General features: G+C 45.2%; 1 protein-coding gene, 1 long non-coding RNA gene and 1 pseudogene across 4 annotated transcripts in view; 2 read left to right on the top strand and 1 right to left on the bottom strand.

Annotated features, from left to right (window-relative positions):
• Ankrd55 (ankyrin repeat domain 55) overlaps nt 1-23,281 on the top strand; it is an 89,722-nt gene that overhangs the window by 26,181 nt on the left and 40,260 nt on the right. For both annotated transcript variants that reach the window (XM_075976064.1, XM_075976063.1), the window contains exons 5-6: nt 3,879-3,988; nt 14,803-14,863. In XM_075976064.1, the coding sequence (XP_075832179.1) occupies nt 3,879-3,988; nt 14,803-14,863 (171 nt within the window). The remainder of the gene's footprint in view (nt 1-3,878; nt 3,989-14,802; nt 14,864-23,281) is intronic.
• On the top strand, nt 6,247-6,922 carry LOC142852675 (small ribosomal subunit protein eS12-like; annotated as a pseudogene).
• Nucleotides 19,822-23,281, bottom strand: part of LOC142851908 (uncharacterized) — a 56,009-nt gene continuing 52,549 nt past the window's right edge. The window contains exon 5 of one of the 2 annotated variants that reach the window (XR_012910888.1): nt 19,822-20,047. This is a non-coding gene — a long non-coding RNA (uncharacterized LOC142851908). The remainder of the gene's footprint in view (nt 20,048-23,281) is intronic. The other variant, XR_012910886.1, reaches the window with a different exon arrangement.

Raw genomic sequence — 23,281 nt, 5'->3', positions numbered from 1 at the left:
AGATCCAGCTAACATCTGTGGGGTGAGATTAGATGGAGGGGGGCTGAGTGGACACTCCAGAGTGAAGAACGTGAGAAATGATGGGAGCTGGGAAGAGTGAGGGGACTAGGGTGAGGAGAACAAGCCAGGATCACAGGGCAACACCAAGGGAAGGACTCGGTTCCTGGCTAGTGCTCACATTAGAAACTGTAATGTCATTCCTCACACTCAGGATTTCGGTTCAGCATTGCCCAACATTGAAGCAAGACATGGTTAAGACTCATGGAAACTCCTCTAGCCCCCTCCTCTCAGTTGCTTTTCTGATTCTTCTGGGGTGACATAGCTTAAACCCGTGTGAAACAAGCCCTACCCACCACATGAGGAACACTTGAATGCTTCTCTTCTTTTCCAGCAATGTGACCACCATCCTAGCACATCTTGCCTCAGGCATTCACTACTGCTGCCAGTTGGTAGTGGTGGGTTCACCCCCAACCAGGCCTCCTAGGGTGCCCCACTGAAATAAAGCACTTCCCTTCCCCAAACACACCACCCCTTCCTGTCACAATTCACACAGAGTTTACAATGATGCATTACTCAATTCCCACGGAGATTTTCTCCAGAGGCCGCTTTTTAATTTTTTTTTCCTTTCCCTGGGACCCACAGACAAATCGAGGCATGATATTTTGAAGTGTGGTCCACAGGGTTCTTGTATCAATATCCCATAGAGGTCTTGTTTGGAAGGCGGGTTCTGAGGTATACTAAGGTTTCCTCTGTTAGATACTCCTTGGATAGCATGGGGGCAGGGGAGGAAGGGAGCCTGCAGGTTAGACCAACCTCCCCGTAAACATCTGTGGCCCCCTGAGTTTGAAGACCACTGCTCTGTGAGTCCTAGCTGAGTGAGTCTGCATATCTCAGACAGATGTATGGCCACACTCTCAGTCCCCTCCCTTATCTCAGACAGATGTGTGGCCACACTCTCAGTCCCCTCCCTTATCTCAGACAGATGTATGGCCACACTCTCAGTCCCCTCCCTTATCTCAGACAGATGTATGGCCACACTCTCAGTCCCCTCCCTTATCTCAGACAGATGTGTGGCCACACTCTCAGTCCCCTCCCTTATCTCAGACAGATGTGTGGCCACACTCTCAGTCCCCTCCCTTATCTCAGACAGATGTGTGGCCACACTCTCAGTCCCCTCCCTTTGTAGCACATGCCGTCATCACTGCTCTTGTTAACACACTTTTTTTGTGTCTGAGATAAAGAAAAGAAAACATCCGGATTAAGGAGCAAAGGAAAGGGGCGGAAATGCTGTGTAAAGTTGACCGCCATTAGACTCAATGAAGACAGCAGAAACAAATTGTATGTCTTTTAGAACTCTAAATTTCCAAACTTGAAAGGACTGGAAGGACGTTCTCCCTAAACATCAATTATGAGGGGCAAGATGGATTGTTTCCAGGTGACCCCTTTGCAGGCAACTCTTCCCAAAGAGCTGTGTGAGAGAAGTGACCCAAGATAGGACGGCCTTCTTAACTGTGCTGGCTTCTGAGTGAGGTCTAGTCTGGACCCATCCCTGGATGCTGAGGCTCTGGGGAGAGGAGGGTCGCTGTGAAATCCGGTGATGTCTAGATTTGATCATTAGGAGAACCTTGGCAAAAGAGGCACTTAGAAACTGATTCTTAACTCAGGGTATACAGAGATTTGTAGACATGTGACCTTGGGCAAATCTCTTCACCTTTTTGTTCCTCTGTCTTTACTTTTGAGGTATAGTAAAAGCAGTAACCCCAGCTTCTCACAGCTGAAGGCAATGGTGAGGTCGGCTGACATAGTAGGTATGGGGTTCATCTGTCGCCTCCAAATGGTATCAAGGCTTTCAAATGTCTTCACTGATTTCTAAATTTCTTTTCTGAAGAAGAAGGAAAAGAAAAAAAGAATGAAGAAAACCACATACACACATTGAGTTCCAGGAAGAATTGCAAAATATTTTAGATGTTTCAAAGCTTACTCCACCAAAAGATCTGCTTTTTCAAAAGCCATATGTAAAATCTTGGGCAATTCTGAAGTTTGCAAAGCATGCCTAGCTTTTGGGTCCTCTGATACATTTTTTTTTCTTTTAAGCAGAGATCTTGATGACTTGGACATTAGCAATTAGAAACAAATTTAATATATTAGTAAACTATGAGTCAGTACAAACAGTGCCCCCCAAATATTTGTTTCTACTTAAGACAGATATCGCTGGCCAGTTCTACAGAACCTTATTTGGTATTACAGCCCATGGAGGTTTTTAGTTTTGATTTTTGTGGCCAGGATGTAATCCAGGATGTCTTCAAAGTCACTATGTAGCAGAGAATGACCCTTAACTCCTGATCCTCTTGCTGGTAACCTCTGGGATTCTAGGTCTGCATCTCCATGCCTGGCTCAGCCGGGAGTTTGGATGTGCTCCTTGTTGGCAGATATTGTCTAGAGGCTTCAAAACCACAAGGTTCTGTCCATATGATTCTTTCTTCAGGAAGTTTATTAACTCTTTAGGTTTTGGTGCTTCCAATATTGTCATCCTAAGGGAAAGAATCTTCAGCTGTCTCAGCTCACTGGGACATCTCGAGGCTTGACTATATACACGTGGAGGAAGGCTAGAAACCGCTTTTGAATAAAAGGTTATCACATTATTCTTCTCAATAAGAGTTTCATCTACTTATTTGTCTGTTTATAAGTAGCTGTGTAGCCCAAGGGTTGAAGATAAATGTAGGAGACTTTCTGCTTAGCAAAGAGAACTAAGCTTGGTTATCAGCTAAGCTGGGTCAGCTAAAGAAGTATAAATTAAGAAAGCAGTGTAAATCTGGGCAGGGATAGTCTCAGGTTACTAATGTTCTTTAATATAAGATAGTAAAAAAAAAAGGCTGGAGAGATATCTCAAAGATAAAGAGCATTGACTTCCACGGGTTCAGGGTTCAATTCCCAGCAACCACATGGTGGTTCACAACCATCTATAATCAGATCTGACGTCCTCTATTGGCATATAGGCAAACCTGCAGACAGAATACTGTATACATATTTATAAATCTACAAAAAAAAGATCCAGCTGGATGTACTGACCAGCAAGGTGATAATATCAAGTTTCAGCTGATACAAATAGGGTGCAGGGAATTCACACAGCCTCCTAAGAAACATGTAGGTGCATAAAACCTTGCGAGGTGTATCCCTTGGAGAATGCTCGTGCTTCACCTTAGAGAGTCAGGATGCCAGCATTAGAACTGCAGCTATTGGCAGGGTGTGTGAGTTGTGTGTCTAAGCACTGGGATGAGACTGACTCAAGTAAGGAAGATGCTGTCCTTTGGGTTATTATAAACAGGGCATGAGATGATAAAGAGCCAAGACCTACACTTTAGACATGGGAGACAGGCTGGCATGTAGGCTAGGACTCAGAAGTGGTACAGGAATCCAGCTTTTAGACGTGGATGTTGTCATCCAAGTTAGACAGGTGATGTGTATCATGTAGAACTAAGCCACATGCCAGAGCAGCCAGAGCAGGTGACTACTCCCTGTCACATGCTATCTTTGGGGTAGCCTAATTGTTGCAGCTGAATCCCAGTGAGGGGTCCTGGAAATGAAAGGGAGAGGCAAGAGCGCCTGCATCAACCTGCATGTGAAGGGCCACAATCAGACAGAAAACCTGGGAACTTGAAGCTCAGACTTCAGCTCTCTGCTCTGGGGCCCGAGTTGGAACTGTGGTCTTTAATGGTTTCCACTTAAACAAGCTTTTAGCCAAACCAAATAAGTGGCCAAAACAACTACAACAAAAACCATCACCACAACAACAACACACACACACACAGCTATAGAAAGCTTGACCCGTGTTATATGAGGCTGTCTTATATAATAATACTATCGCTGCTGCCTTTCAGGGCTGGCTTGAAGGCTGTGTGAGTCTGCTCAGAAATGGTGCCAAGCACAACATCCCAGATAAAAACGGCCGCCTGCCACTGCATGCTGCCACCGCAGAGCCCGATGTGAGGTAAGCAACACATACGCCAGATGGAAAAGACCCAGCTTGCATAAGGAAGGCATGGAACCCACCCTTCTGTGGCTGATAAAAAGGAAACTTACCCATTTCGCAGAGAGGACCTCAACACAATGCTCTAGCGTAGTTTTAAACTCTGATCTTGCTTCCCTCTTACATCTGAACCACTTTCTTCATAGTCTTTTATTTTGGGAGAAAGCCTACTTTTCATCATTAGAATCCATAAATTCATTCATTCATTCATTCATTCATTCATTCTAGCAGTCATTTATTAACTCAGTAGCTATTACTGGAACTTCATTATGAAGCGGAGTTTTAGTCCCTAACAATGCCACAATAAATAAGACAATCTCTGATGTCCCAGAGTGGACGCTGTCGTGAAGGAATCTAGTAAACAAAGGAATAAGATACTTTCCAATAATGACAAGCGCTTTGCAGAAAATCATACAAGCTAAAACCACTGTGATGTGTCAGTCCGCTTAATGTCCAAATGGGCTGTACAGCCTGAGTCTAGGAGTTGAAGAGGCACAGGAGCCTGAGGCAGAAGTCCAGGGCACTAGAGAGAAAACCAGGGCGGTATACACATGGAGTCAGTGTGAAGGGATTTACTCAAAGTCAGTGATTGAGGAGGTCACAATTTGGTAAGACAATTGAGAAATCAAGGGGAAGATGCCTGGTCCAGTGAGTTCCTCATTCCTCAGTGTCGAACTGGCCGCTGTCTCCATCATTTTGCAAGCCCCTACAGCAGAGCTGATGATAGCATTTCCTGCTACAAACAGCAATGCTGCTCCTGGACTCTTTCTTCACCTCTGTGCGGGCAACTTGACTTTAATAGTAATTGAGCATCTTCCAGTCTCAGGCCTGACCAGCAACGCGAGTAGGGGTGGGATGGGGTGGGGAATATGCTGTGTACCTCACCCTCAGCACCCAGGACCAGAATGAAGATCTGGATGAAGCTCTCTGAGTCTGAAAAGGTGAAACCTTTCTCCAGGCAGGGGGGATAACAGGATTTCTTCATTTCAGTCACTTTTATAGAAAGTAAAAGGCTTGGGAAATCCCGGGACTATTCCTGAGGCTTGCTGCTTGCTATCTTGGACTCTATCCAGACATAACAGAACTTACCCAAAGCCTGATGAAGCAAGGAAGGTTAGGAATGAAAGAGCAAGCCCAGACCATTAACCATCAGTAGTCATCATAGGTAAAGGGATGGTTTGTTTTAAGAAAAGGAAGAGGGAAGGAAAGGGAGGGGAGGGAAGGAGAGAGAGAAGAGGGAAAGACTTTAAAGACAGCTTGCATAAATATTTAGTTACAAAAGTAAACTGCTTCTGCAAGAGTGATCTTGAGAAAATAAGTTTGAAAACAACATACCTTCTAAGACTCATTCTGCCTTGATTACTGAACTTAACTGACTTTATCTGCTTCTCTTGAGGATTTTAAAAGCTACTTATTCTGAAAGATAAATGCCTACTTAAGTTAGAATAATTATAGTTATTACAGTAAATAAAACTCAAAGCTTGAGTGCTTCACCCTCAAGTTTTAGTTCTCAGACATATCAGTCTCAATGTAGGTGTTGCTGGGGGAGGGCTGGCTCCCCTCCACACGGTGATCCAGGGACCCGAGCATCTCCCGTCTTGTAACTAGCAGCCTGAATGGTCACAGAATGTCCTTCCCTTGGCCTGGTAATGGGCAAAGAGGAGCAAAGAGATGCCTTGCTCATTCTTACAAAACCTCAGGCAGACATCACCATTCATGTCTGTTCTTTTTCCATTGACAAGAACTGGTCATTTATACACAGTTGTATAGAGTGAACATCATGAGATGTTCCAGTTTTGGGCAGAGAAGTTATCTGCCTTTGGTGATGCCAGTCCATGAACTGGGAACTCAGATTTGGATGAAAAGCTCTCTCAGTCCTCACCTTCTGCACCTTTTCAATCAAAACTACATGGGTCAGCCAGATCCAACCTCTGAAGTGATTAGCTGAAAACAGATCCAAGTGTATGTCCTCTTCTGCATGGACTTTTCTTTTCTTTTGTTTGTTTGTGTGGTTTTTGGATTTTGGTTTTTTTCACGATGGGGTTTCTCTGTATAGCTCTGATTGTCCTGGAAGTCACTCTGCAGATCAGGCTGGCCTTGAACTCAGAGATTCTCCAGCTTCTACCTCATCCCCACCCCCAAGTGTCCCGACTAGCGGGACACAAACAGAACTGATTTCGCCCTGGAGGGTAGGAATGAAAGGGCAAGAGACACGAGAAATGACAGCAAGTCAGGCTTTCTGATCAAGCTGCCCACTTTATTATTTCTCAGAAGCTGTTATATAGCAAACAGGTGCGGGGGGTAGGAGGCTGGAATTCAGGTCTGGAGACCTCCCTAGCTGATAAGAAAGTACTGAGGTCTGTAACTGTTAACTAACAAAGTAAATGCCAATTGCTTCTAAAGCCTGGGGCCTGCAGGTCTCACTAGGTTAATTTCCTAGGCCCAGAAACTTGCCCTGCAAAGGTGAATATCTTACTTAACTTGTGAACTTAAGATGGCATAAAAAAATGCAGGTCTCCTTCAAGAGGTGGTGAAGATTACCCTCATCCACGATGACCTCGCACGTGGCATCCGCGAAGCTGTCAAAGCCTTAGACAAGCGCCAAGCCCATCTCTGTGTGTTTGCATCCAACTGTGATGAGCCTATGTATGTCAAGTTGGTGGAGGCCCTTGTGCTGAGCACCAAATCAACCTAATTAAGGTTGATGACAACAAGAAACTCAGGGAATGGGTAGGCCTCTGTAAAACTGATCGAGAGGGAAAGCCACAGAAAGTAGTTGGTTGCAGTTGTGTCATGGTTAAGGACTATGGCAAAGAATCTCAGGCCAAGGATGTCATCGAAGAGTACTTCAAGTGCAAGAAATGAATAAATAAAAATTTTGGCTCAAAAAAAAAACACGCAGATCTCAAAATACAGGTCTAGCCGGGCGGTGGTGGCACACGCCTTTAATCCCAGCACTTGGGAGGCAGAGGCAGGTGGATCTCTGTGAGTTCGAGACCAGCCTGGTCTACAAGAGCTAGTTCCAGGACAGGCTCCAAAACCACAGAGAAACCCTGTCTCGAAAAACAAAAAACAAAAAAAAATACAGGTCTTTGCTTCTAGCAGCCAAGTGCTGGGATGAAAGGTATGAACCACCACCACTTACTCTGTGGACTTACTATATGTAGCAGTGTCTCTAGATATTCCAAGACCTATCCAGGATCTATTCCACATACTATATACATCAGTGTCTCTAATACTCTAGGATCTACCCACATACTATATACAGCGGTGTCTCTAGATACTCCAGGATTTAACCCACATACTGTATACAGTGATGTCTCTAGATACTCTAGGATCTACCCCACATACTATATATATCAGTGTCTCTAATACTCCAGGATCTACCCCACATACTATATACACCAGTGTCTCTAGATATTTCAGGATCTATCCCACATAACTTTGAAAGCAAAGTCTTGAGGCTTCCTTGTCTCTGGATATCATCCCTAATGACCAAGCCAGTTTCCTCTGGTGAGTTGAGGCTTCCTCGTTTCTGGATATTATCCTAAATGACCTAGCTAGCATCTTCTGGTGAACTGAATCCAGAAAAGTAGACATCTTTCCGTGTGTCAAAGATAACAGATTTCTTCTTGTAATGGATAGATGATTCTGAATGGTAAAATTTTGCTATTCAACTCATGAGAAGCAAAGCTGTGGCTAACTATTTTGAAAGCCATATTTTGTGTTAGTGAATCTTCTTCAGAATGGATTGGGTCAAACCCTTAACATCCATAGACAGCAAATTAATTAGTTGAATTACCTATAGACTCTCTGGGAAGCAGCTCATCCTAAAGGCTTCCTTTCGGAAGTAAACTGATAAAAAAAATAATTATAAGGTACTTTGTGGTTGTTATACGAGAAAATTTATGGTAGAGTTACGTCTGTATTAGGCATTTGAAGAGGCTAAGCAAGCCAAGCTTTGTCTCGGCAGTGGGACGAACCCTGTTTGAGCATCAGTGTGTGCTTGGCATTGCTTTCTGAAAAACAAGCTGTCTTTGTTAGGGTTTCTATTTCTGTGAAGAGACTCCAGGACCATGGCAGCTCTTACAAGGAAAACATTTAACTCATGTGACTGGCTTACAGTTTCAGAGGTTCAGTCTATTATCCTCCTGGCAGGGAGCATGACAGTGTGCAGGCAGCCATGTGCTGGCTACATGCTGATCAGAAGGCAACAGGAAGTGGACTGGGACACTGAGCAAAGCTTAAGCAAGAGACCTTAAAGCCTGCGTGCACAGTGACACTTCCTTCAACAAGGCCACACCTCCCAATAGTGCGGCTCTCTGAGTTCCTGAGGGCTAATTGCATTCACACTACCACACAGACTTTGTCTGGTTGTGTAGGCAGCTTCCAGCCCTGCAACTGCACTGAGAAGCAGAGAGTCTCTCCCACGAAGCACATGAGCCTGGTTTCTTAAATGGACACAACCTTAAAGAAATCATTTATTTACTTTGTGTGTGTACTCACGTGTGAGTGTATACCATGACATACATGTGAAGCCAGGGGGTAACTTATAGACGTTAATTCTCTCCTTCCCTCACGTGAGTACCAGGGATCAAACATAGGTCCTCAGACTTGGAAGAAAGCGTATTTACCCACTGAGCTGTCTAACCAGCCCATATTTAGGTATAACCTTAGACTAGCTTAGCAAATGTTTTGGTCTGAATTAAACTCAAAGCAAACAATGACAATGATGAAGAAGAGGAAGATGATGTTGATGAGAAGGAGGATGGTATTTTTTAATTTTATTTATCTTTCAGACAAGGTTTCTCTGTATAGCTCTGGCTGTCCTGGAACTTGCTCTGTAGACCAGGCTGGCCTCGAACTTGGAGATGTCCTGCCTCTGTCTCCTGGGAGCTGGGATTAAAGGTGTGTGACACCACCACCCAGTTGATATTGGTTATTATAGGTAATGCTCTGAACAAAATTCTTAGTGCTTTCTAGGTCACATTTAACATACCTCTCTTCTATACAGTAAGTAATACTTTTATCCTCAGTTCTCAGAAGAGAAACTGAGGCAATGGAAACCAAGTAACTGATGCAAACATGAAGAAAACCTAGCTGCCTGATGAGTCTGCTGTCTTCCTGAGAGACACTGTTGTGAGCCTTGCAGAGTTTATTGCAATAATCATATTTTATCAATAAGCCCTTGGCCTGTGTTGCCAGGCCTTATGAGAAACAGCCTTACAAAATTCTCTGGCTCATGATCAGGTCATATTTTATTCATTACAACATCTTTTAAAATCCTATATAAGAAACCACAGAGAAAAAGTTTCACTAAGGGAAAGATTGCTCTGCTTCTCCAGAGCAAATAATTTGGAATTTATATTATAGGAATACTGTGGTTTATGGTCCTGGGCCTCCCTTTCTGTGCCTAGAAAATTCAAAACTCAGTTTGAAACCAACCTCTGACATACACAGGACTGTGCACCGTGTCTTCCATCTCCTGCCCTTGTTTTCTGTGGCTAATTTCTTCACTCACCTTGTTTTTATTTGTGCAACCAAAAAGCACTTAAAATCCCTGTTGGGTTGAGAGAAGTCAAGAGTGGCTATAGACAAAACCTGAATCTCGCTTTATCTGATCAACCACTTTGTCTTGGACAAGATACTATGTGAAGGCTCAGATAAGTTTCCTTTCTAGAAAGTGAATGGAATGCAATTCTTCCCTTAATCAGGAGAAAGGCAGAAATAGAGGGCAGCATATAAAACCTACTGAACACAGTGCCTACTGCCTTGTGTTGAGAAAACATTAATGGTGAGTGTGGTATTAATGGTCATAGTAGAAGAGAGACACGAATATCACATGCTGGGATTAAAGAATAGGACCCCTTAATTGCTACCCCACCAGTTCCCACCTGGGCACACACAGGTCTCAAAGGGTGTGTCCAAACACACAACTGTTTGTGTACACAACCCATAGCAGCATTTATTGCAAAGAATTCTGGGCTAGAAACACTCATCCACCCCCCCCTCCCCTCCCCCCCCCCCCGTGTAGACTCAAGGGAACGTTGGTCTTCAGAATATCAGGCCATTCCGTTCCCCAGACGCTCACTTTGCAACTTTTGTGAGCTCGGGTCCATCTGTAGATTCTTCATATTAGTAAGCAGAACCAACAGCCACCTGGAGGCCTTGTGCACAGATGTTTGCTCTGGCTTAAAAATCTGCTGACCCTCAGGTTTCCAAAAGGCAGACTCCTCCCATGTGACACTCACTGGAGGTTATTGAGAGGAAGCCTCAGACTGAAGCTGCTTTTAAGTAATCTAGAGGGACGCTCGAATTCTGCCCTTAGCCTGTAAAGAGATTCAGGCTCTCCGATCACTTGGGACCCACATCCTCAGCTAAGGCCAAGGGAAGTGTGGACTGGAGCAGACATAGGGATAAGTGATTTATACGTTAGAACACAGAGGAGCCCAGGTTTCATCCCAACAAGTCCCGTGCCTGCTAGGAACTCTTTGCTTCTCAGCAGGTCCAGGTTTTTCTCCCTTTCAGCACCCCATGCTTTTCTTGTGCTCTTGGCTGGGACATTCAGAGGGTGCCCGAGTGAAAGAGGGGACAGGATCATTAGGACAAAGTCCCAAATTCACAGAGTTGTGTTTGTACAACCCTGTACACATTTGTCCTGAAAGGCAAATGGCGATTTTTTTCTGAAAGAAGCCACTGGACTATCTGAAGAATTTCTTCATGGTCTCCATGGTAACAGATTCCCCCCCCCCCCTTCTTTCTTTTTCTCATTTTCCCCTGCTCCAGCACCAGCAATCCTGCCTCTTTTCATCACTCTTGACTACAGCCAGGTTTCCTGGCTCATCTTGGGGTCCTTTGAGCTGCTAGTGCTCTAACCTGATGTGAATATTTCATTGTGTCCCACTCTTGCATGCAAACAGCCTTAGGGACAGGAAGGGGAGATGACGGACTTGAGGGTCATTCCCATCAGCTGTCATCATTGAGCTGCAGGGCTGGGAGCCTGCGGGGTCAACAAAACAGATTGCAGAAGTCAGCTGCTCCTACGAAGTCTCTTACTGATCCCTCCTGCCACCTGAATCACCTGAGGGCGATCAGGGAAGACCCAGAGAAGACAAGACCCAGCAAGGTTTAAATGAACCATTATAGAGAGGCTGGGAGTGAGCACATAAAAGCTATCCTAAGTGTTTTGTAAGCGTTGATTCAACTGAAAATTGTAGCAAATCTTTAGGAATGAGAAGCATGCTTTTCATTTCACAGATAAGAAAAAAAAATGGTCCTTGGACTTTTATAACTTGTCCAAGGCCCCAGGCTAGTTGGTAAGAAGTGGGGATGGATTCTAATAGCAAGCCTCTGTTTTCTCGTTACTCAATCATGGCCCAGGTGAGAAAAGGTACCTGCCGGGGATCCTTGTTTGCTGTCCTGGAGCCTGATATGTGGTGGTCTGGAACTTTTCCTCTGAGATCTGAAGGCAGATTGAACAGTTTCCAGCGGGGATGGTGGAAGGAATGTTTCTGGCCATTGTAGCATCACACCGGAACTCTAGGAGAATAACAAGACTGAGGGATCCAGAGTTGGGGTAGACGGGGACTAAACCATGTGACCTCCACACCACTGAACAGCAAGGGTCACCAGGCTGCATAGTGGACACCTTGTCTTTAGTTCAGGCTGAATCACAGAAACACTGGGGGGGAGCAGGGGGGGCAGGGGTGCTCTTCTTCTGGATATCTGTGTCCAGGGTTGGAAGCCTACAAGTCTTGAAGACTTCAGAATCAAATAGTTAAGACAGCATAGATCAATCCTTCAGACGTAGAAGATGGGGGATTCCAAAAAGTAGCAACTGAGGAAAATCCAGAGAAATGGGCAAGAGATGGTGCTCTCTCTTCACCTAGCACAACAGCACGTACCTGTTATCCTAAGCTGAGGAAGGATGGAGAGTCACGGGTTTGATGCCAGCCTGTGCTACCTAGGAGTTCAAAGCCAGCCTGGGGTACACACCAAGATACTAAAACAAAAACAAAACCATGTTCTCCAAAAGAGCAGAAAGATGTTTCCACCCCAGAATGGTTGTCAGAAGCCAGTCTGACTCTGCCCCTCCTCCCTGAGATGCTCCCACTAACTAAACAACAAAGTCATTACTGTGGAGACTTAGTTGATGTCATCCTCAAAGGTCAGACTCAGAGCCAGGGATTGCAGAGACAAAGAATTGGAGAAGCCCATAAGAGATAGGAATTCATCCCACAGCCTTGGGGGCCCACCCAGTTTGCCGCATGGGAACTCTCTCTGTTAACCCCTATTGAAATCTTCTGAGTCTCACTTTCCATCTCTCTCGACTGGATCCAGAGGGGAAAGAAAACCTGTCTGAGCACCAAGGAGCCCATACACCTTGGGGCTAGCTGAGAGAGTAACACTGCCCTTAGCTCAAGAATTCTCAACCTGTGAGTCGCGACCCTTTAGGGAGCCAATGACCCTTTCATAGGACTTGCAAATCAGATATCCTGTAAATCAGATTTTTACACTATGATTTGTAAACGTAGCAAAATTACAGTTAAGAAATAGCCATGGAATAGTTTTATGGTGGTCAGGACAGCGCAACATGAGAAACAAACTGTGTTAGAGTTGCAGCATTAGAAGGTTGAGAACCACACCCCCACTCATATCTTGACCCCTCCCTTTTAATTCTGTACCCACTGGAGACAAAAGTGGCTCCTGGAGAGAGAGACAGAGAAGAGACAGTCACCAGTTCAGCCCACTCTACCCATACAGCAACCAGAGGCGAGACCATTAGAAACAAAACTATTACCCCAGTTGAATTGTTTTTTGTTTGTTTGTTGTTGTTTTGGTTTTTTTGAGACAGGGTTTTTCTGTATAGCCCTAGCTATCTTGGAACTTGCTTTGTATACTAGGCTGGCCCTGAACTCAGAGATCCGTCTGCCTCTGCCTCCAGAGTGCTAGGATTAAAAGACGTGCGCTGCCACTATACCTGGTCTCAGTTATTTTTATAATGACTTTCTACCAGGTAAAGGAATGAGTCTAGAACTCAGAAACCGTAAAGGAGACAAACTGCTCAGTCTTAGCCTATTCCTACAAATCTTTGTGCAAGGAATTCTCAGTCTGCCATAGACACTTAATTCTTCTCTCCGCGGAATGTCATTCAGCAGTGAGGCAAGAATTAGGCACCCAGCAGCAGCTTAGCTCCCCCAGAAAACAGTGGAGAAACTAGATTCAAACCCAGGCTTCCAAAGCCATTTCACGTCTATGGCAAATAAAGAGAATTCCATCCTCATTCAAGCTCTCCTTGCTTCATGTCTACTACGGAGGCAGCAGGATTGGTACATCACACTTTTCTTCTCTTGGTAGTAATTTAACACATAGGGTTTGGGATGTCATCTAAACTGAAACACAATGACAACTGGATGGAGAGACTGGGAAGATGGATAGGTCACTGGAGGGCTTCCCATGCAAGCACAAAGGCCTGAGTGTAGATCCCCAGCACCAAGTAAAATCGTGGTACCTCAAATCTGTAGCCCAGCTTTGGGGCTGAGGGGGACAGAGATGAGATAAACTTGGGATCACTGACAGGCCAGCTCCGAGCTCAGAGAGAGAGAGAGAGAGAGAGAGAGAACAAGTAAGGGAGACACTTGATGTCCACCCTGTCCTACACACAGACACACATACAAAAGCATGAATGCTTACATGCATATGAACACTTAGGACACACACAGAGATAGGAAAACTGAGTCGGGGAATAGAACTAAACAATTTCATTTTGCAAATGATTCTTATAAAAAAAATCATTTTGAACCTCTTTGCCTGAATCGTTTTCAGCCCTCATGGTGAATTTTCAGCCCTCATGGTGGGAGTTCATTGGCCAGCACTTTCTCAATGGTCTCCAAACATGGCTGTTTACCAGATCGCCCTGAAAGGTGCTTTTCAGCTGTAATGACTAGGCTCCTCCAAGACCCATTGAGTGCAATCCAGCTGTTTGTGGTTTCAAAAACATATCCCCCTGTGGTTCTGAGCTGGGGCCAAGGCTCAAAATCTAGGATGAATGTTTCTAGAAATAAAGCTTTGTGTCTCGGTCCCAGTCCACGCTTTGTGCTTATTACCTCAGTCGGTCCTTACACTGAGCTGTGAGGCCAGGGCTTATTACCCCCAAAGACAGGAAGCACTCGGGTAGAGAGAAGGTACGTAACTCACCTCAGAGTTCAGAGTTTGGCGGGTCTGACGTGTGATGTGAACTCAAACATCTGGCTCCAGAACCTGGCTCTAGGACCAGTGCCGTCACCTGCCTCTCCCTCCCAGAGAGAATGTTGACCTTGGCCAACCAAGTGCAAGCCAGTGAGCTTGAGAATCGCTGACTTGCTTCTCATTGAATCCTGTCGTCTCCTGCTCAGAGGTCCCTGTTTTACCAGGATGTCAATGTGTAAATGCAAGCACTGTCTATGCTTATGCAAAGGGAATAAAGCCAAGCCGCACATGCATGCATTTGGCTACTGAAGTACTACGTAGGTGACAGAGGGTGAGGCTAAAGACTCACTGCCCTGCCTCCCCTTGGTCCCCAGCAGCACCAGGATAGTAAGAAGCTGGAGGAGGCAGTCCTGCTTCTCTGTTGTCTGTGTTCACATCGTCCCATAGATCTTTCTCTCGGGTTGGCGGGAAGAGCCTCATTGTATTCGGGGGGGCCTTCAGCTGTGGTCCCCGTGTTGTGTTTTGAGACCCACGCTAAGCACCCAGAACTGCCAGTGCTAGTGAGCCGCTCTCGTTCCTCCCGACAGGCTCCTCACGGTCCTGCTGCAACAATCCAGCCTCAGTGAGATCAACCATCAGGACGCGGAGGTGAGTAAGCTGTCCCCAGCCACAGCCCAGATGTGACGGCGGCAGAAGGCATCTTTTACACGCAAGCAAGCTTCTCTTTCCTACCTCCAGGCAGACTGCTGTCTGTCAGTTGGGGTTGGGGCAGGGGCAGCTTCTTCCAGGGAGGAGGAGCTTTCTGGCATTAAGTACTGAAGCATTAATCATATGACTGAAATTTCATCATTTCGCCCTGGGTATTCCCTCTCCTGTCTCCTTGAGTCCCCCAAACGTAAACCACAAGCCGTGGCTCCCCAGATGTGTTCTTTCCGGGTTAGGAGGACACACAGACTAGTCCCAGGCCAGCATTACTAGTCCCTGTTAATCATAATTGCTGTTGCCTTCACATTGCTAAGTCAGCCTTGCAGAAAACGTCCGAACCATCAACCCCCATCCTGAGCAGAGTTCTAGGTCAGACCCTGTAGTGCTTCCCCAGACCAGCTTAGGGCTTGATCATAGTCATGCCATGTTCCACGATGAGTACTGATTTTCACCAGCCAAGGGATTTCTGTAACAATTGTCTCAAATCCAGCTAAAATCCCTGGGCTCTTTGTGGGCTTTCTGTATAAACACATGCTGGATTAGGTTGCTCTTCAGTAAGGAGGGCTAGTAATACTGAGAAAGTCTTGTCCCACTAAACACACACACACACACACACACACACGAGATGTCACGCTACACTGGTTTTGATAAATCAGCTGGTCCCAGACGCTGAGGTAGGTAGGAGTCAGCCCCTCTTAGCTTCCTCCTGATCCCCTGCCCCCATCTGTCTTGAGCCTTTCATCAGAGGTCTCCCCGCAACCATCATGATGGCCACGCCAAAAAGCCCCTGTTCAAACCTGGGTTTGAAATGGAACATCCCCCTGATTTGCTGATTTGTGGTCACACACCGTGTTCCCTCCACACATCCTCAGCGACCCAAAGCCACACCGCAGAGGATGGAACGGCGCACCTTCTTAGACTTCTACTTTAAAAGGGAGAACCAGGGACAGGATAGGAGCTGTGTGCACTGACCGCTCTGTGCCCACGTGGGAAGCGAGTGCTTGGAAGATTACACTCGTGTCAGCACACTGGAGATGTCTAGACCCTAAGCAAGCCGCCGACTACTTCCTCCACCTCAGTGCTGCCACCCCCACCCCAAGTCTGATTTAGGTAACTGGTGTTTGAGTTATCCATACCCTAAAGCCAAATTCCACTGCAGGCCTGCAACCCTGGCTACTTTGAAGCTGAACTGGTCTCCCCAGCAAAGTCATAGTTCCCCGCCACCCTACTCCTCTCATGGAGGCGGAGGGAAACACGAATCTTTCAAAGATCTCTGGTTCTTCCTTATGCAAAGTGACCTCTGTTTCAAAAAAAAAAAATTAATTAAAAAAAATCCAAGGGGCATAACGGTGCACGCCTTTACTCCCAGAATAACTCAGGAGGCAGAGGAAGGAAGTTCTCTGTGAGTTTGAGACCAGACTAGTCTATATCTCAAGCTCCAACACGACTTCATAGACAGACCCTGTCTCAAAACAACAACAAAAATTCCTCTTGTTATCATGCCACCATTTAGGCCCACAAAATTCTGGGCTGAGAGAGTGGCAGTCTCAGTGATGATGTGTCCTGCCCAAGGGCACACTTGCTTCTTCAGCCTGTGTCTCAGCAGGTCTGCACCCATTTGAAACCACTCTCCAAAAGTGCCTACTGCAGAAAGCATGGCCTACGGGTTGTGAGGTGCTCAGCAATTAGGGTGTTCGCACAAAACTTGGCTTTCAAATATGCTTGGTTTAGTCACACAAATATCTCTCATAGTACCATGCTAACAGACATGTCAGCAAGAGGGGAACAGCTGGTTGAGCAGAAAATACAGATGCAGGATTCAACTGGGGGTTCTTCTATGGTGAGGATGCTTCAGGAGCTTCGTGGGCTCCTCCACAGTGAAGCTTCCTGTCAAGGCCGGGAGAATGGCACTGGTGGAGATTGCCATTGTGAGCCCAGCAACAATGCCGGAAGTTCAAAGGTCACTGAAGCAGGGACACACACACACACACACACACACACACACACGCCAGTCTCAGGTCCTCTGGTAATGAATATCAACACAAGAGACCAGAGAAACAGCGTCTTGGGAACATGGCAGCAAGATCCTAGAGACCATTACCAAAGTTCCAATTTTTGTATCATTTCTCTGGGCTGTGGCTTTGGGCTATCTGAGCTCAATCACAGTTGTGGAACTAGTCCACTAACATAACAATGTCACCTCTGGGTCGCATGGCTAGTCCCATTAACACATCAGACTCTCCTATCAGAACTGCTTGGTGACCAGCTTAGAGGCCTATTCTAAGTCACACAAAATGGTTCCACTTATGTTCCTAACACCTGACTGCATCTGCATTAAACATGAAGGTTCAATACAGATTCGGCCCTCTGTATTGATGGGGAACTAGTCCCGAGTCTCTCTGGGATATCAAGAATCTGAAGTTCAAGTGCCTTCTGTAGCCGTGCCTCTTTTGCCTGTAACCCATGCGCGTCTTCTCTCGGACCTCAGCTATTCTCTAGATTACTTCCAATACTGCGTGCAATGTAAACCATGTGTTAATTGTTGTTATACTGCATGGTTCTATGACAAGAAAAAACTCCGTGCGTGATTAAGACAGGTATGATGTCCACATTTTTTTTTAAATCCTCGTTTGGTTGAATCCATGGATGTGAAGCCCACAGATGTGAAGAGTCATGAAAAGAAGAAAGGAGAAAATAAATGTCTGAAATCATCCTAAAACTAGAATGTGATGTTCTTATGTTGAGGAAACGTCGTATGTGAACTCAGTGGCTTGAAGCAATTCTCCTAAGGTGCAGTTTTTGTATCATCATATTTTCTTTCGGTCCAGTAACTTCAGCGCTACAGGTAACATTAGAAAGACCCTCACCAATTCCACCCCGACCACCTTCATCTCCAGGTAATCACTTCACCTCCCAGTCTAGCCATATGTTCAGAAAAAGCACAGAATATCACAGAGAAGGCATTACACGCTATGTGTTTTTCCTTGAGTTTACTTTCTCCCTTCTCCATGTTCATGGATAGAAATCTGGTTCATTCCTTTTGATGACTCCATAGTGTTCCACACAATGAAAATACTTTGGTCCATTTAACCACTTCCCCTGGGAATTCAGGTTGTCTCCCAGATTTTCTACCATCAGTCCGCTAATCTAAAACACAGTCTTATATGAGTCTCCTTGGGTCCCTTACAGGAGGATTTCTCTAGAAAAATAACTCCTGGGTCATAGCATGTTTGTTTCTCAACACGGCCCACCTGTTTCTCAAAACGCCCATGTGCAGTCCCACCAGTAGGCTAGGAAGCCCTCTTCTGTGTGTTGCTTAGTTATCCTCTTATTTATTTGCCTTCCTCACTTAAGATTGTCTCTTCCATGCATTTGACGCTCTTTCTGGATCTTCTTTCACGATTTCCATTCATCTACAGGGTGCTTGCCATTTTCTTGTTGTTTCACATCTGAAAGGTGGTCTTTGGCCTCTGCTGGGTTTTAAATATATTTTCATAGTGCCATGTTTAGAAACTTGTGAGTGCAATGTACTTACTAGATGATTGTTCTTGCCTGGTACTGATTTTGCTTTGGGTACCTTTTTCCCCCCTCTAAAGAATGCCTATCTACCCTCAGAAACTTAATTACAGTGTGCTAAATTTTCCCCTAGTTTGTCTGCGGTTTCACTTCTGAACCCTTTGTTCTAGTCCAGTGATCAGCTTGCTTTTTCCTGTTTGGTTCTCACCGTACTGTTTGATTGCACAGTGACTTCTGTAGAAGTTATCCACACTCTCGGGTTTCGCATGGTGGGAAAGGCAAGATGGGTCTCAGGTGTCCTGTGCATAGTTAGTCTAAGAGGAGGTCAGAAAAGTCGCTGGTTTAGAGAGAGGCTTGTCTTTTTCAGAGAGAGGGAGTTACCGAGTTGCTAGCCTCCCCTGCTCTCATCTGAGCTTTCGCGGGAAGAACACCCTATCTGGAGAGCCCATGAGCTGTTGGCGTCTGGGTTAGCAGTCTTGGTGCATCCACCCAAAGGAGAACCATTATGCATGGTATTTAGCCTGCAGTGTGGATCTTATGCACGGTTTCATTGCAGTAGGTTTTTAGAAGCAGCCTTATAATCCAAATACCAGTTATAACAGTACTCTGAGAAAATAAGTTCAGCTTGCAAAACCGGATGTGAAGTTCTGGACATGAGTCACAGCTCTAGTTGCATTCTCTGCATTCCAGATGTGTAACCCTAGCCAGTGTGCACTCAAAAGCAAGATCAAAAGACATCGATCCTGACTCCAGAAATCTCACCTGACAGCTAACCAATGGCAAAATGTTATAGCATTTCTAAATACCCCAAAACTTTATACTAACACTGACCATATTTCAAAGTGGAGTAAGGTTGTTACTACTCAGCAGCCCTTAACTCCCTCTATCCCTGATCCTCGAACTCCTATGAGAATGTCTCTTCCATCTTTGTATTCTTGACTCCATCCCAGTGGATATCAAAAAGTGTGTGTGTGTTGTGTGTTGTTTGTTGTTGTTGTGTGTGTGTGTGTGTGTGTGTGTGTGTGTGTGTGTGTGTGTGTGTTTGCTGGAGAGATTACTAAGTGGTTAACAGAATCTTCTACTCTTGCAGGACTCCCATATTTAGTTCCCAGTACCCTCGTCAGGGTGACTCACAATCACCTATAAATTCGCCTCCTGGAGTATCAATTCCCCCACCTCCATAGACACTGGCATGCAGGTCATACACACACACCTTAAAGTATCAAATATTTTTAAAACTATGTGCATATAGACAAATAATTTATCTTAATTAATATGATATATACATTATATATACATATATACATGGCATATAAATACACATTATAGAAAGAAGTTGAAATTTTTAATCCAAGAAAAAGTCACACGATTCATGTTATTTTTACATTAATGATCCTTTCCCCTGTTTGTTACCTAACTTGATTATACATTTCACAAATCAGACAATTCTAGGTGACATTAGTTATTTCTGGCATCTACTCCCAAAAATAAGATTTTTTAAAATCACTTAGCATCTTCCAAAAATGTCTGTAGATTGGAGAGCAAGGATCCTTATCCCTATTTTGCAGTGTGGATACCTCTCAGCAGCTGGTGAGGTCTGTGGATGACTATCTGAAATTACACAAAACAAAATATATAGCATTACGAAAGTCATCAATTGCTTTGAAATACAGTTATCAGAATGGCTTAAAGAGCAAATTGATAATCGTAACACACAAATGGCTGAGGTGCCTATTAACATATGAACATTATTGTCATGTTAACACATGAAAGCTAATGCTGTTAGCTCTCCCAGTACCACTTGGTGCCTGTGGCTCCTCACAGAACTTCTTAGCCTGGCCCCCTCCCTAAACTTCTTCCTCCCAGCCTCTCTCTCCTATGTAAACGCGGCCATTTTGGACACCTGGCATCTTTCCTTCTTGGTCTCCCAGCATGCTCCTGGCCTCTCCCCCACCCTCACTCACTCTCCCCTCCACCTCTGCTCTCAGGGCCCGGTTCAGCTGCTAGCTATGTTCAGTCTGGACTTTTCCAGATGCCTCTAGCTGAATTCTCCCTCATATCTACAATAAACCTTCTCAACCCATATCCAGGAACAGCCATGTTCTTATTTTCTTATGTCAATTTTTAAACGTCAACCAAGGAGACCCCGAGCTTCTTAGCAGTTCCAGACCCTTCAAGATGGGGAGCTGTTTCGCTGATCTCCGCCCCTGCTCTTGTTCTGTCCTCCACATACCTAGACAAGCCAGGTCCTAGAATGTGGCCACACCAGCATGGTTCTCTGTGTCCTTCAGTGTTAAGTGGCGGTGATAAAATTGCTTCACACGAATTCGATTTCTGGTTCCGAAAACAAAAACAACCTCTCCACCCCCCCCCCCCAATCAAAATCAGCAATGGCTTTCTTGGAGGGAGATCTGAGATTCTTTTAGAGCCTGTCAGCTAAGCAGAAACTGAAATGGCATGCCACCGGCTCAAGGCCCAGGCTTACTCATCTGCACAGGAGGGCCATTTCACAACAGCCCTCCTGTGCACCCTCCAGCTACAGGGCGCAGAGTCCTGCAATGGCCTCACGACACATCCTCTGTCAAAGGGACACACTCTGGAGATGTTCGCAACTTAATGTGAATTATTCTCCAGTCTTTGAAATGATGTTTATTTTTCATAAAAAAGGGGAGTCTATTGTTACCAAGGCCACCTGGGTACCTATTTCCACCATCTCTATGACGCCTCAATTTTCCACCTCCTGAATGTTTCCATGGTCTAACTAAGTCTTCAGTGGGGCTAAGAAGACAGATGGTGGGGGAAACAGATGAAGGAGGCCATCTCACATCCAACGGATCCCATCCTTCCCATGTCCAAGAGATCCTTGATAACCTGGAATTCACTGCTTCTAGAAAAAAGATGCCTCAAACGCCTGTGTGCTTGGTGTGGTAGACAGCATCTTCATTAAACCGTGACACATTTCCACTGTGAGGTCTACCACCGCTCAGTGCGTACCAGCTTCCAAGCCTAAAGTCTGCCTCTATATAGTCCCCAGAGCCTTCCCCGTACACAGCTTGACTGCACGCTCCACAGAAGCTGGAGAAAGGAGGAAGCAGTGGCAGGAAAATGTTCCTCAATGAAGAGTTGCCCAATACCCATGATTGTCCAGCTGCCTGAATGGCTACCCGTGAGCTTGTGAAATCTTTGGTTTTTAGACTACTAATGGCACAAGGATTTATTTTTATTTCTTATTAGCTCAGCAAGGGAATACTAAAGAATAGCAACAGGAACTTTCATGTGACTGAAAGTTTACAAATTGTTTACAGTGTAACAGTGTTCAGGGAAGTTAAGTCAAGTCATCGTTAATAGCCCTATAGAGTCATTTCTAGGCAGGCGTGGTGGTGCACGCCTTTAATCCCAACACTCAAGAGGCAGAGGCAGGAAGATCTCTGAGTCTGTGACCAGCCTGATCTACATAAAGAATTCCAGGACAGCCAGGGCTACATAGTGAGACCCAGGAAAACAGCAACAAAGAAGCAGTCATTTCTGAAGCGCTGCTCGTTATCCTCCTTTAAGGGGAATCTAGAGAGAAATGGCCAAGTTAATACTATAGAGAAGCAACCAGAACCCTAAGACAACCACCATTGTTTAAACTAACAAGACTTGAATCAGCTAAGACTATGCACACGAAAACAGAATTCCCTAGCACCTGAGCTTCTTTCCAGATATAGAAGTTCACCAACATGATGAAGATCGTATTTTTTTTCCAGAACTACAAAAATGTGAATTTGAATTCCAGCCTTACCAAGTACTCAATCACTGGTCTTAGACAAATTGCTTAACCTGTCTGCTTTGGCTTCCTCACTGCAAAAGTGATTCTAAAACTCCTGCCCCTGGGATCACTGTAAAATTCATTGAGAAAATACAGACAGACTTCTTGGTGCCAAACAGGTGCCCAGAGGTAACATTTGGGCTTGCAGACAGCTAAGCAGGAGGACATGGTTGTCAGTAAGCCCAGCAACCAGATATCTATCCAGGAAAGAGACATCTGTCCAGGAAAGAGCGACCCCAGGCTACATGTGACCTCACATTACCCCTACCACACACACTAAATAAGTAAATAAATAGATTTTCTTAAACCTTCTTGTGTAGACACAATAATTAGCCTTGCATAACCACAGTTTAATTTAGAACCACATTTTCACAATGAATCTTACATACTTAATTCTACATAATCATTGCCATCTATTGCATGCTTCCTTTTGTGTGTGTGTGTGCGCGCGCATGCGCATGTGTAGGCTAGAGGATGCTGGATGTCTTTCTCAGTTGGTACCCATCTTTCATTTTCTGAGAAAGGTTCTCTTGCTGAACCTGGGGCTCACCAATTCAGCTAGACTGACTGGTCAGGGAGCCCCTGGGATCCTTCTGCTTCCATTTCTCCAGCACTGGGGTTACAGATGCATGCTCCTAGGCCTGGCCTTTTAACATGGCTGCTGGGGATCCGAACTCAGGTCCTCGTGCTTTCAAGCCAAGTGTTTCGCAAGCTGAGCCATCTCCTCGGTTGACAGAAGTACTAGTGATGAGGTCTTTCGGAGCACTCTCCCAAAATTCTGAAGTGTGGATTCAGTCAACCAAATCCTTCTGCTCAGTTATGAGGACCTAAGTTTGGATGCCCAGAACCCACATAAACAGCCAAGCACAATGTGTATTCTAGCACTGGGGAAGTGGGGACAGGTGGTCCCTGGCACTCACCTACCAGTGTGCCAAGCCCGTTCAGTGAGCTCCAGTTGTTTCAACCCTGGACGTCAACTTCTGGCTTCTACATATACATATACTCACATTCACATACATTTTCACCCGCATGTA

The sequence above is a fragment of the Microtus pennsylvanicus genome, chromosome 6, assembly GCF_037038515.1.
Source record: "Microtus pennsylvanicus isolate mMicPen1 chromosome 6, mMicPen1.hap1, whole genome shotgun sequence".
In the NCBI taxonomy this organism is placed as follows: Eukaryota; Metazoa; Chordata; class Mammalia; order Rodentia; family Cricetidae; genus Microtus; species Microtus pennsylvanicus.
Note: the sequence above shows the minus strand (reverse complement) of the source record. Positions and strands in the feature narration are given on the sequence as shown.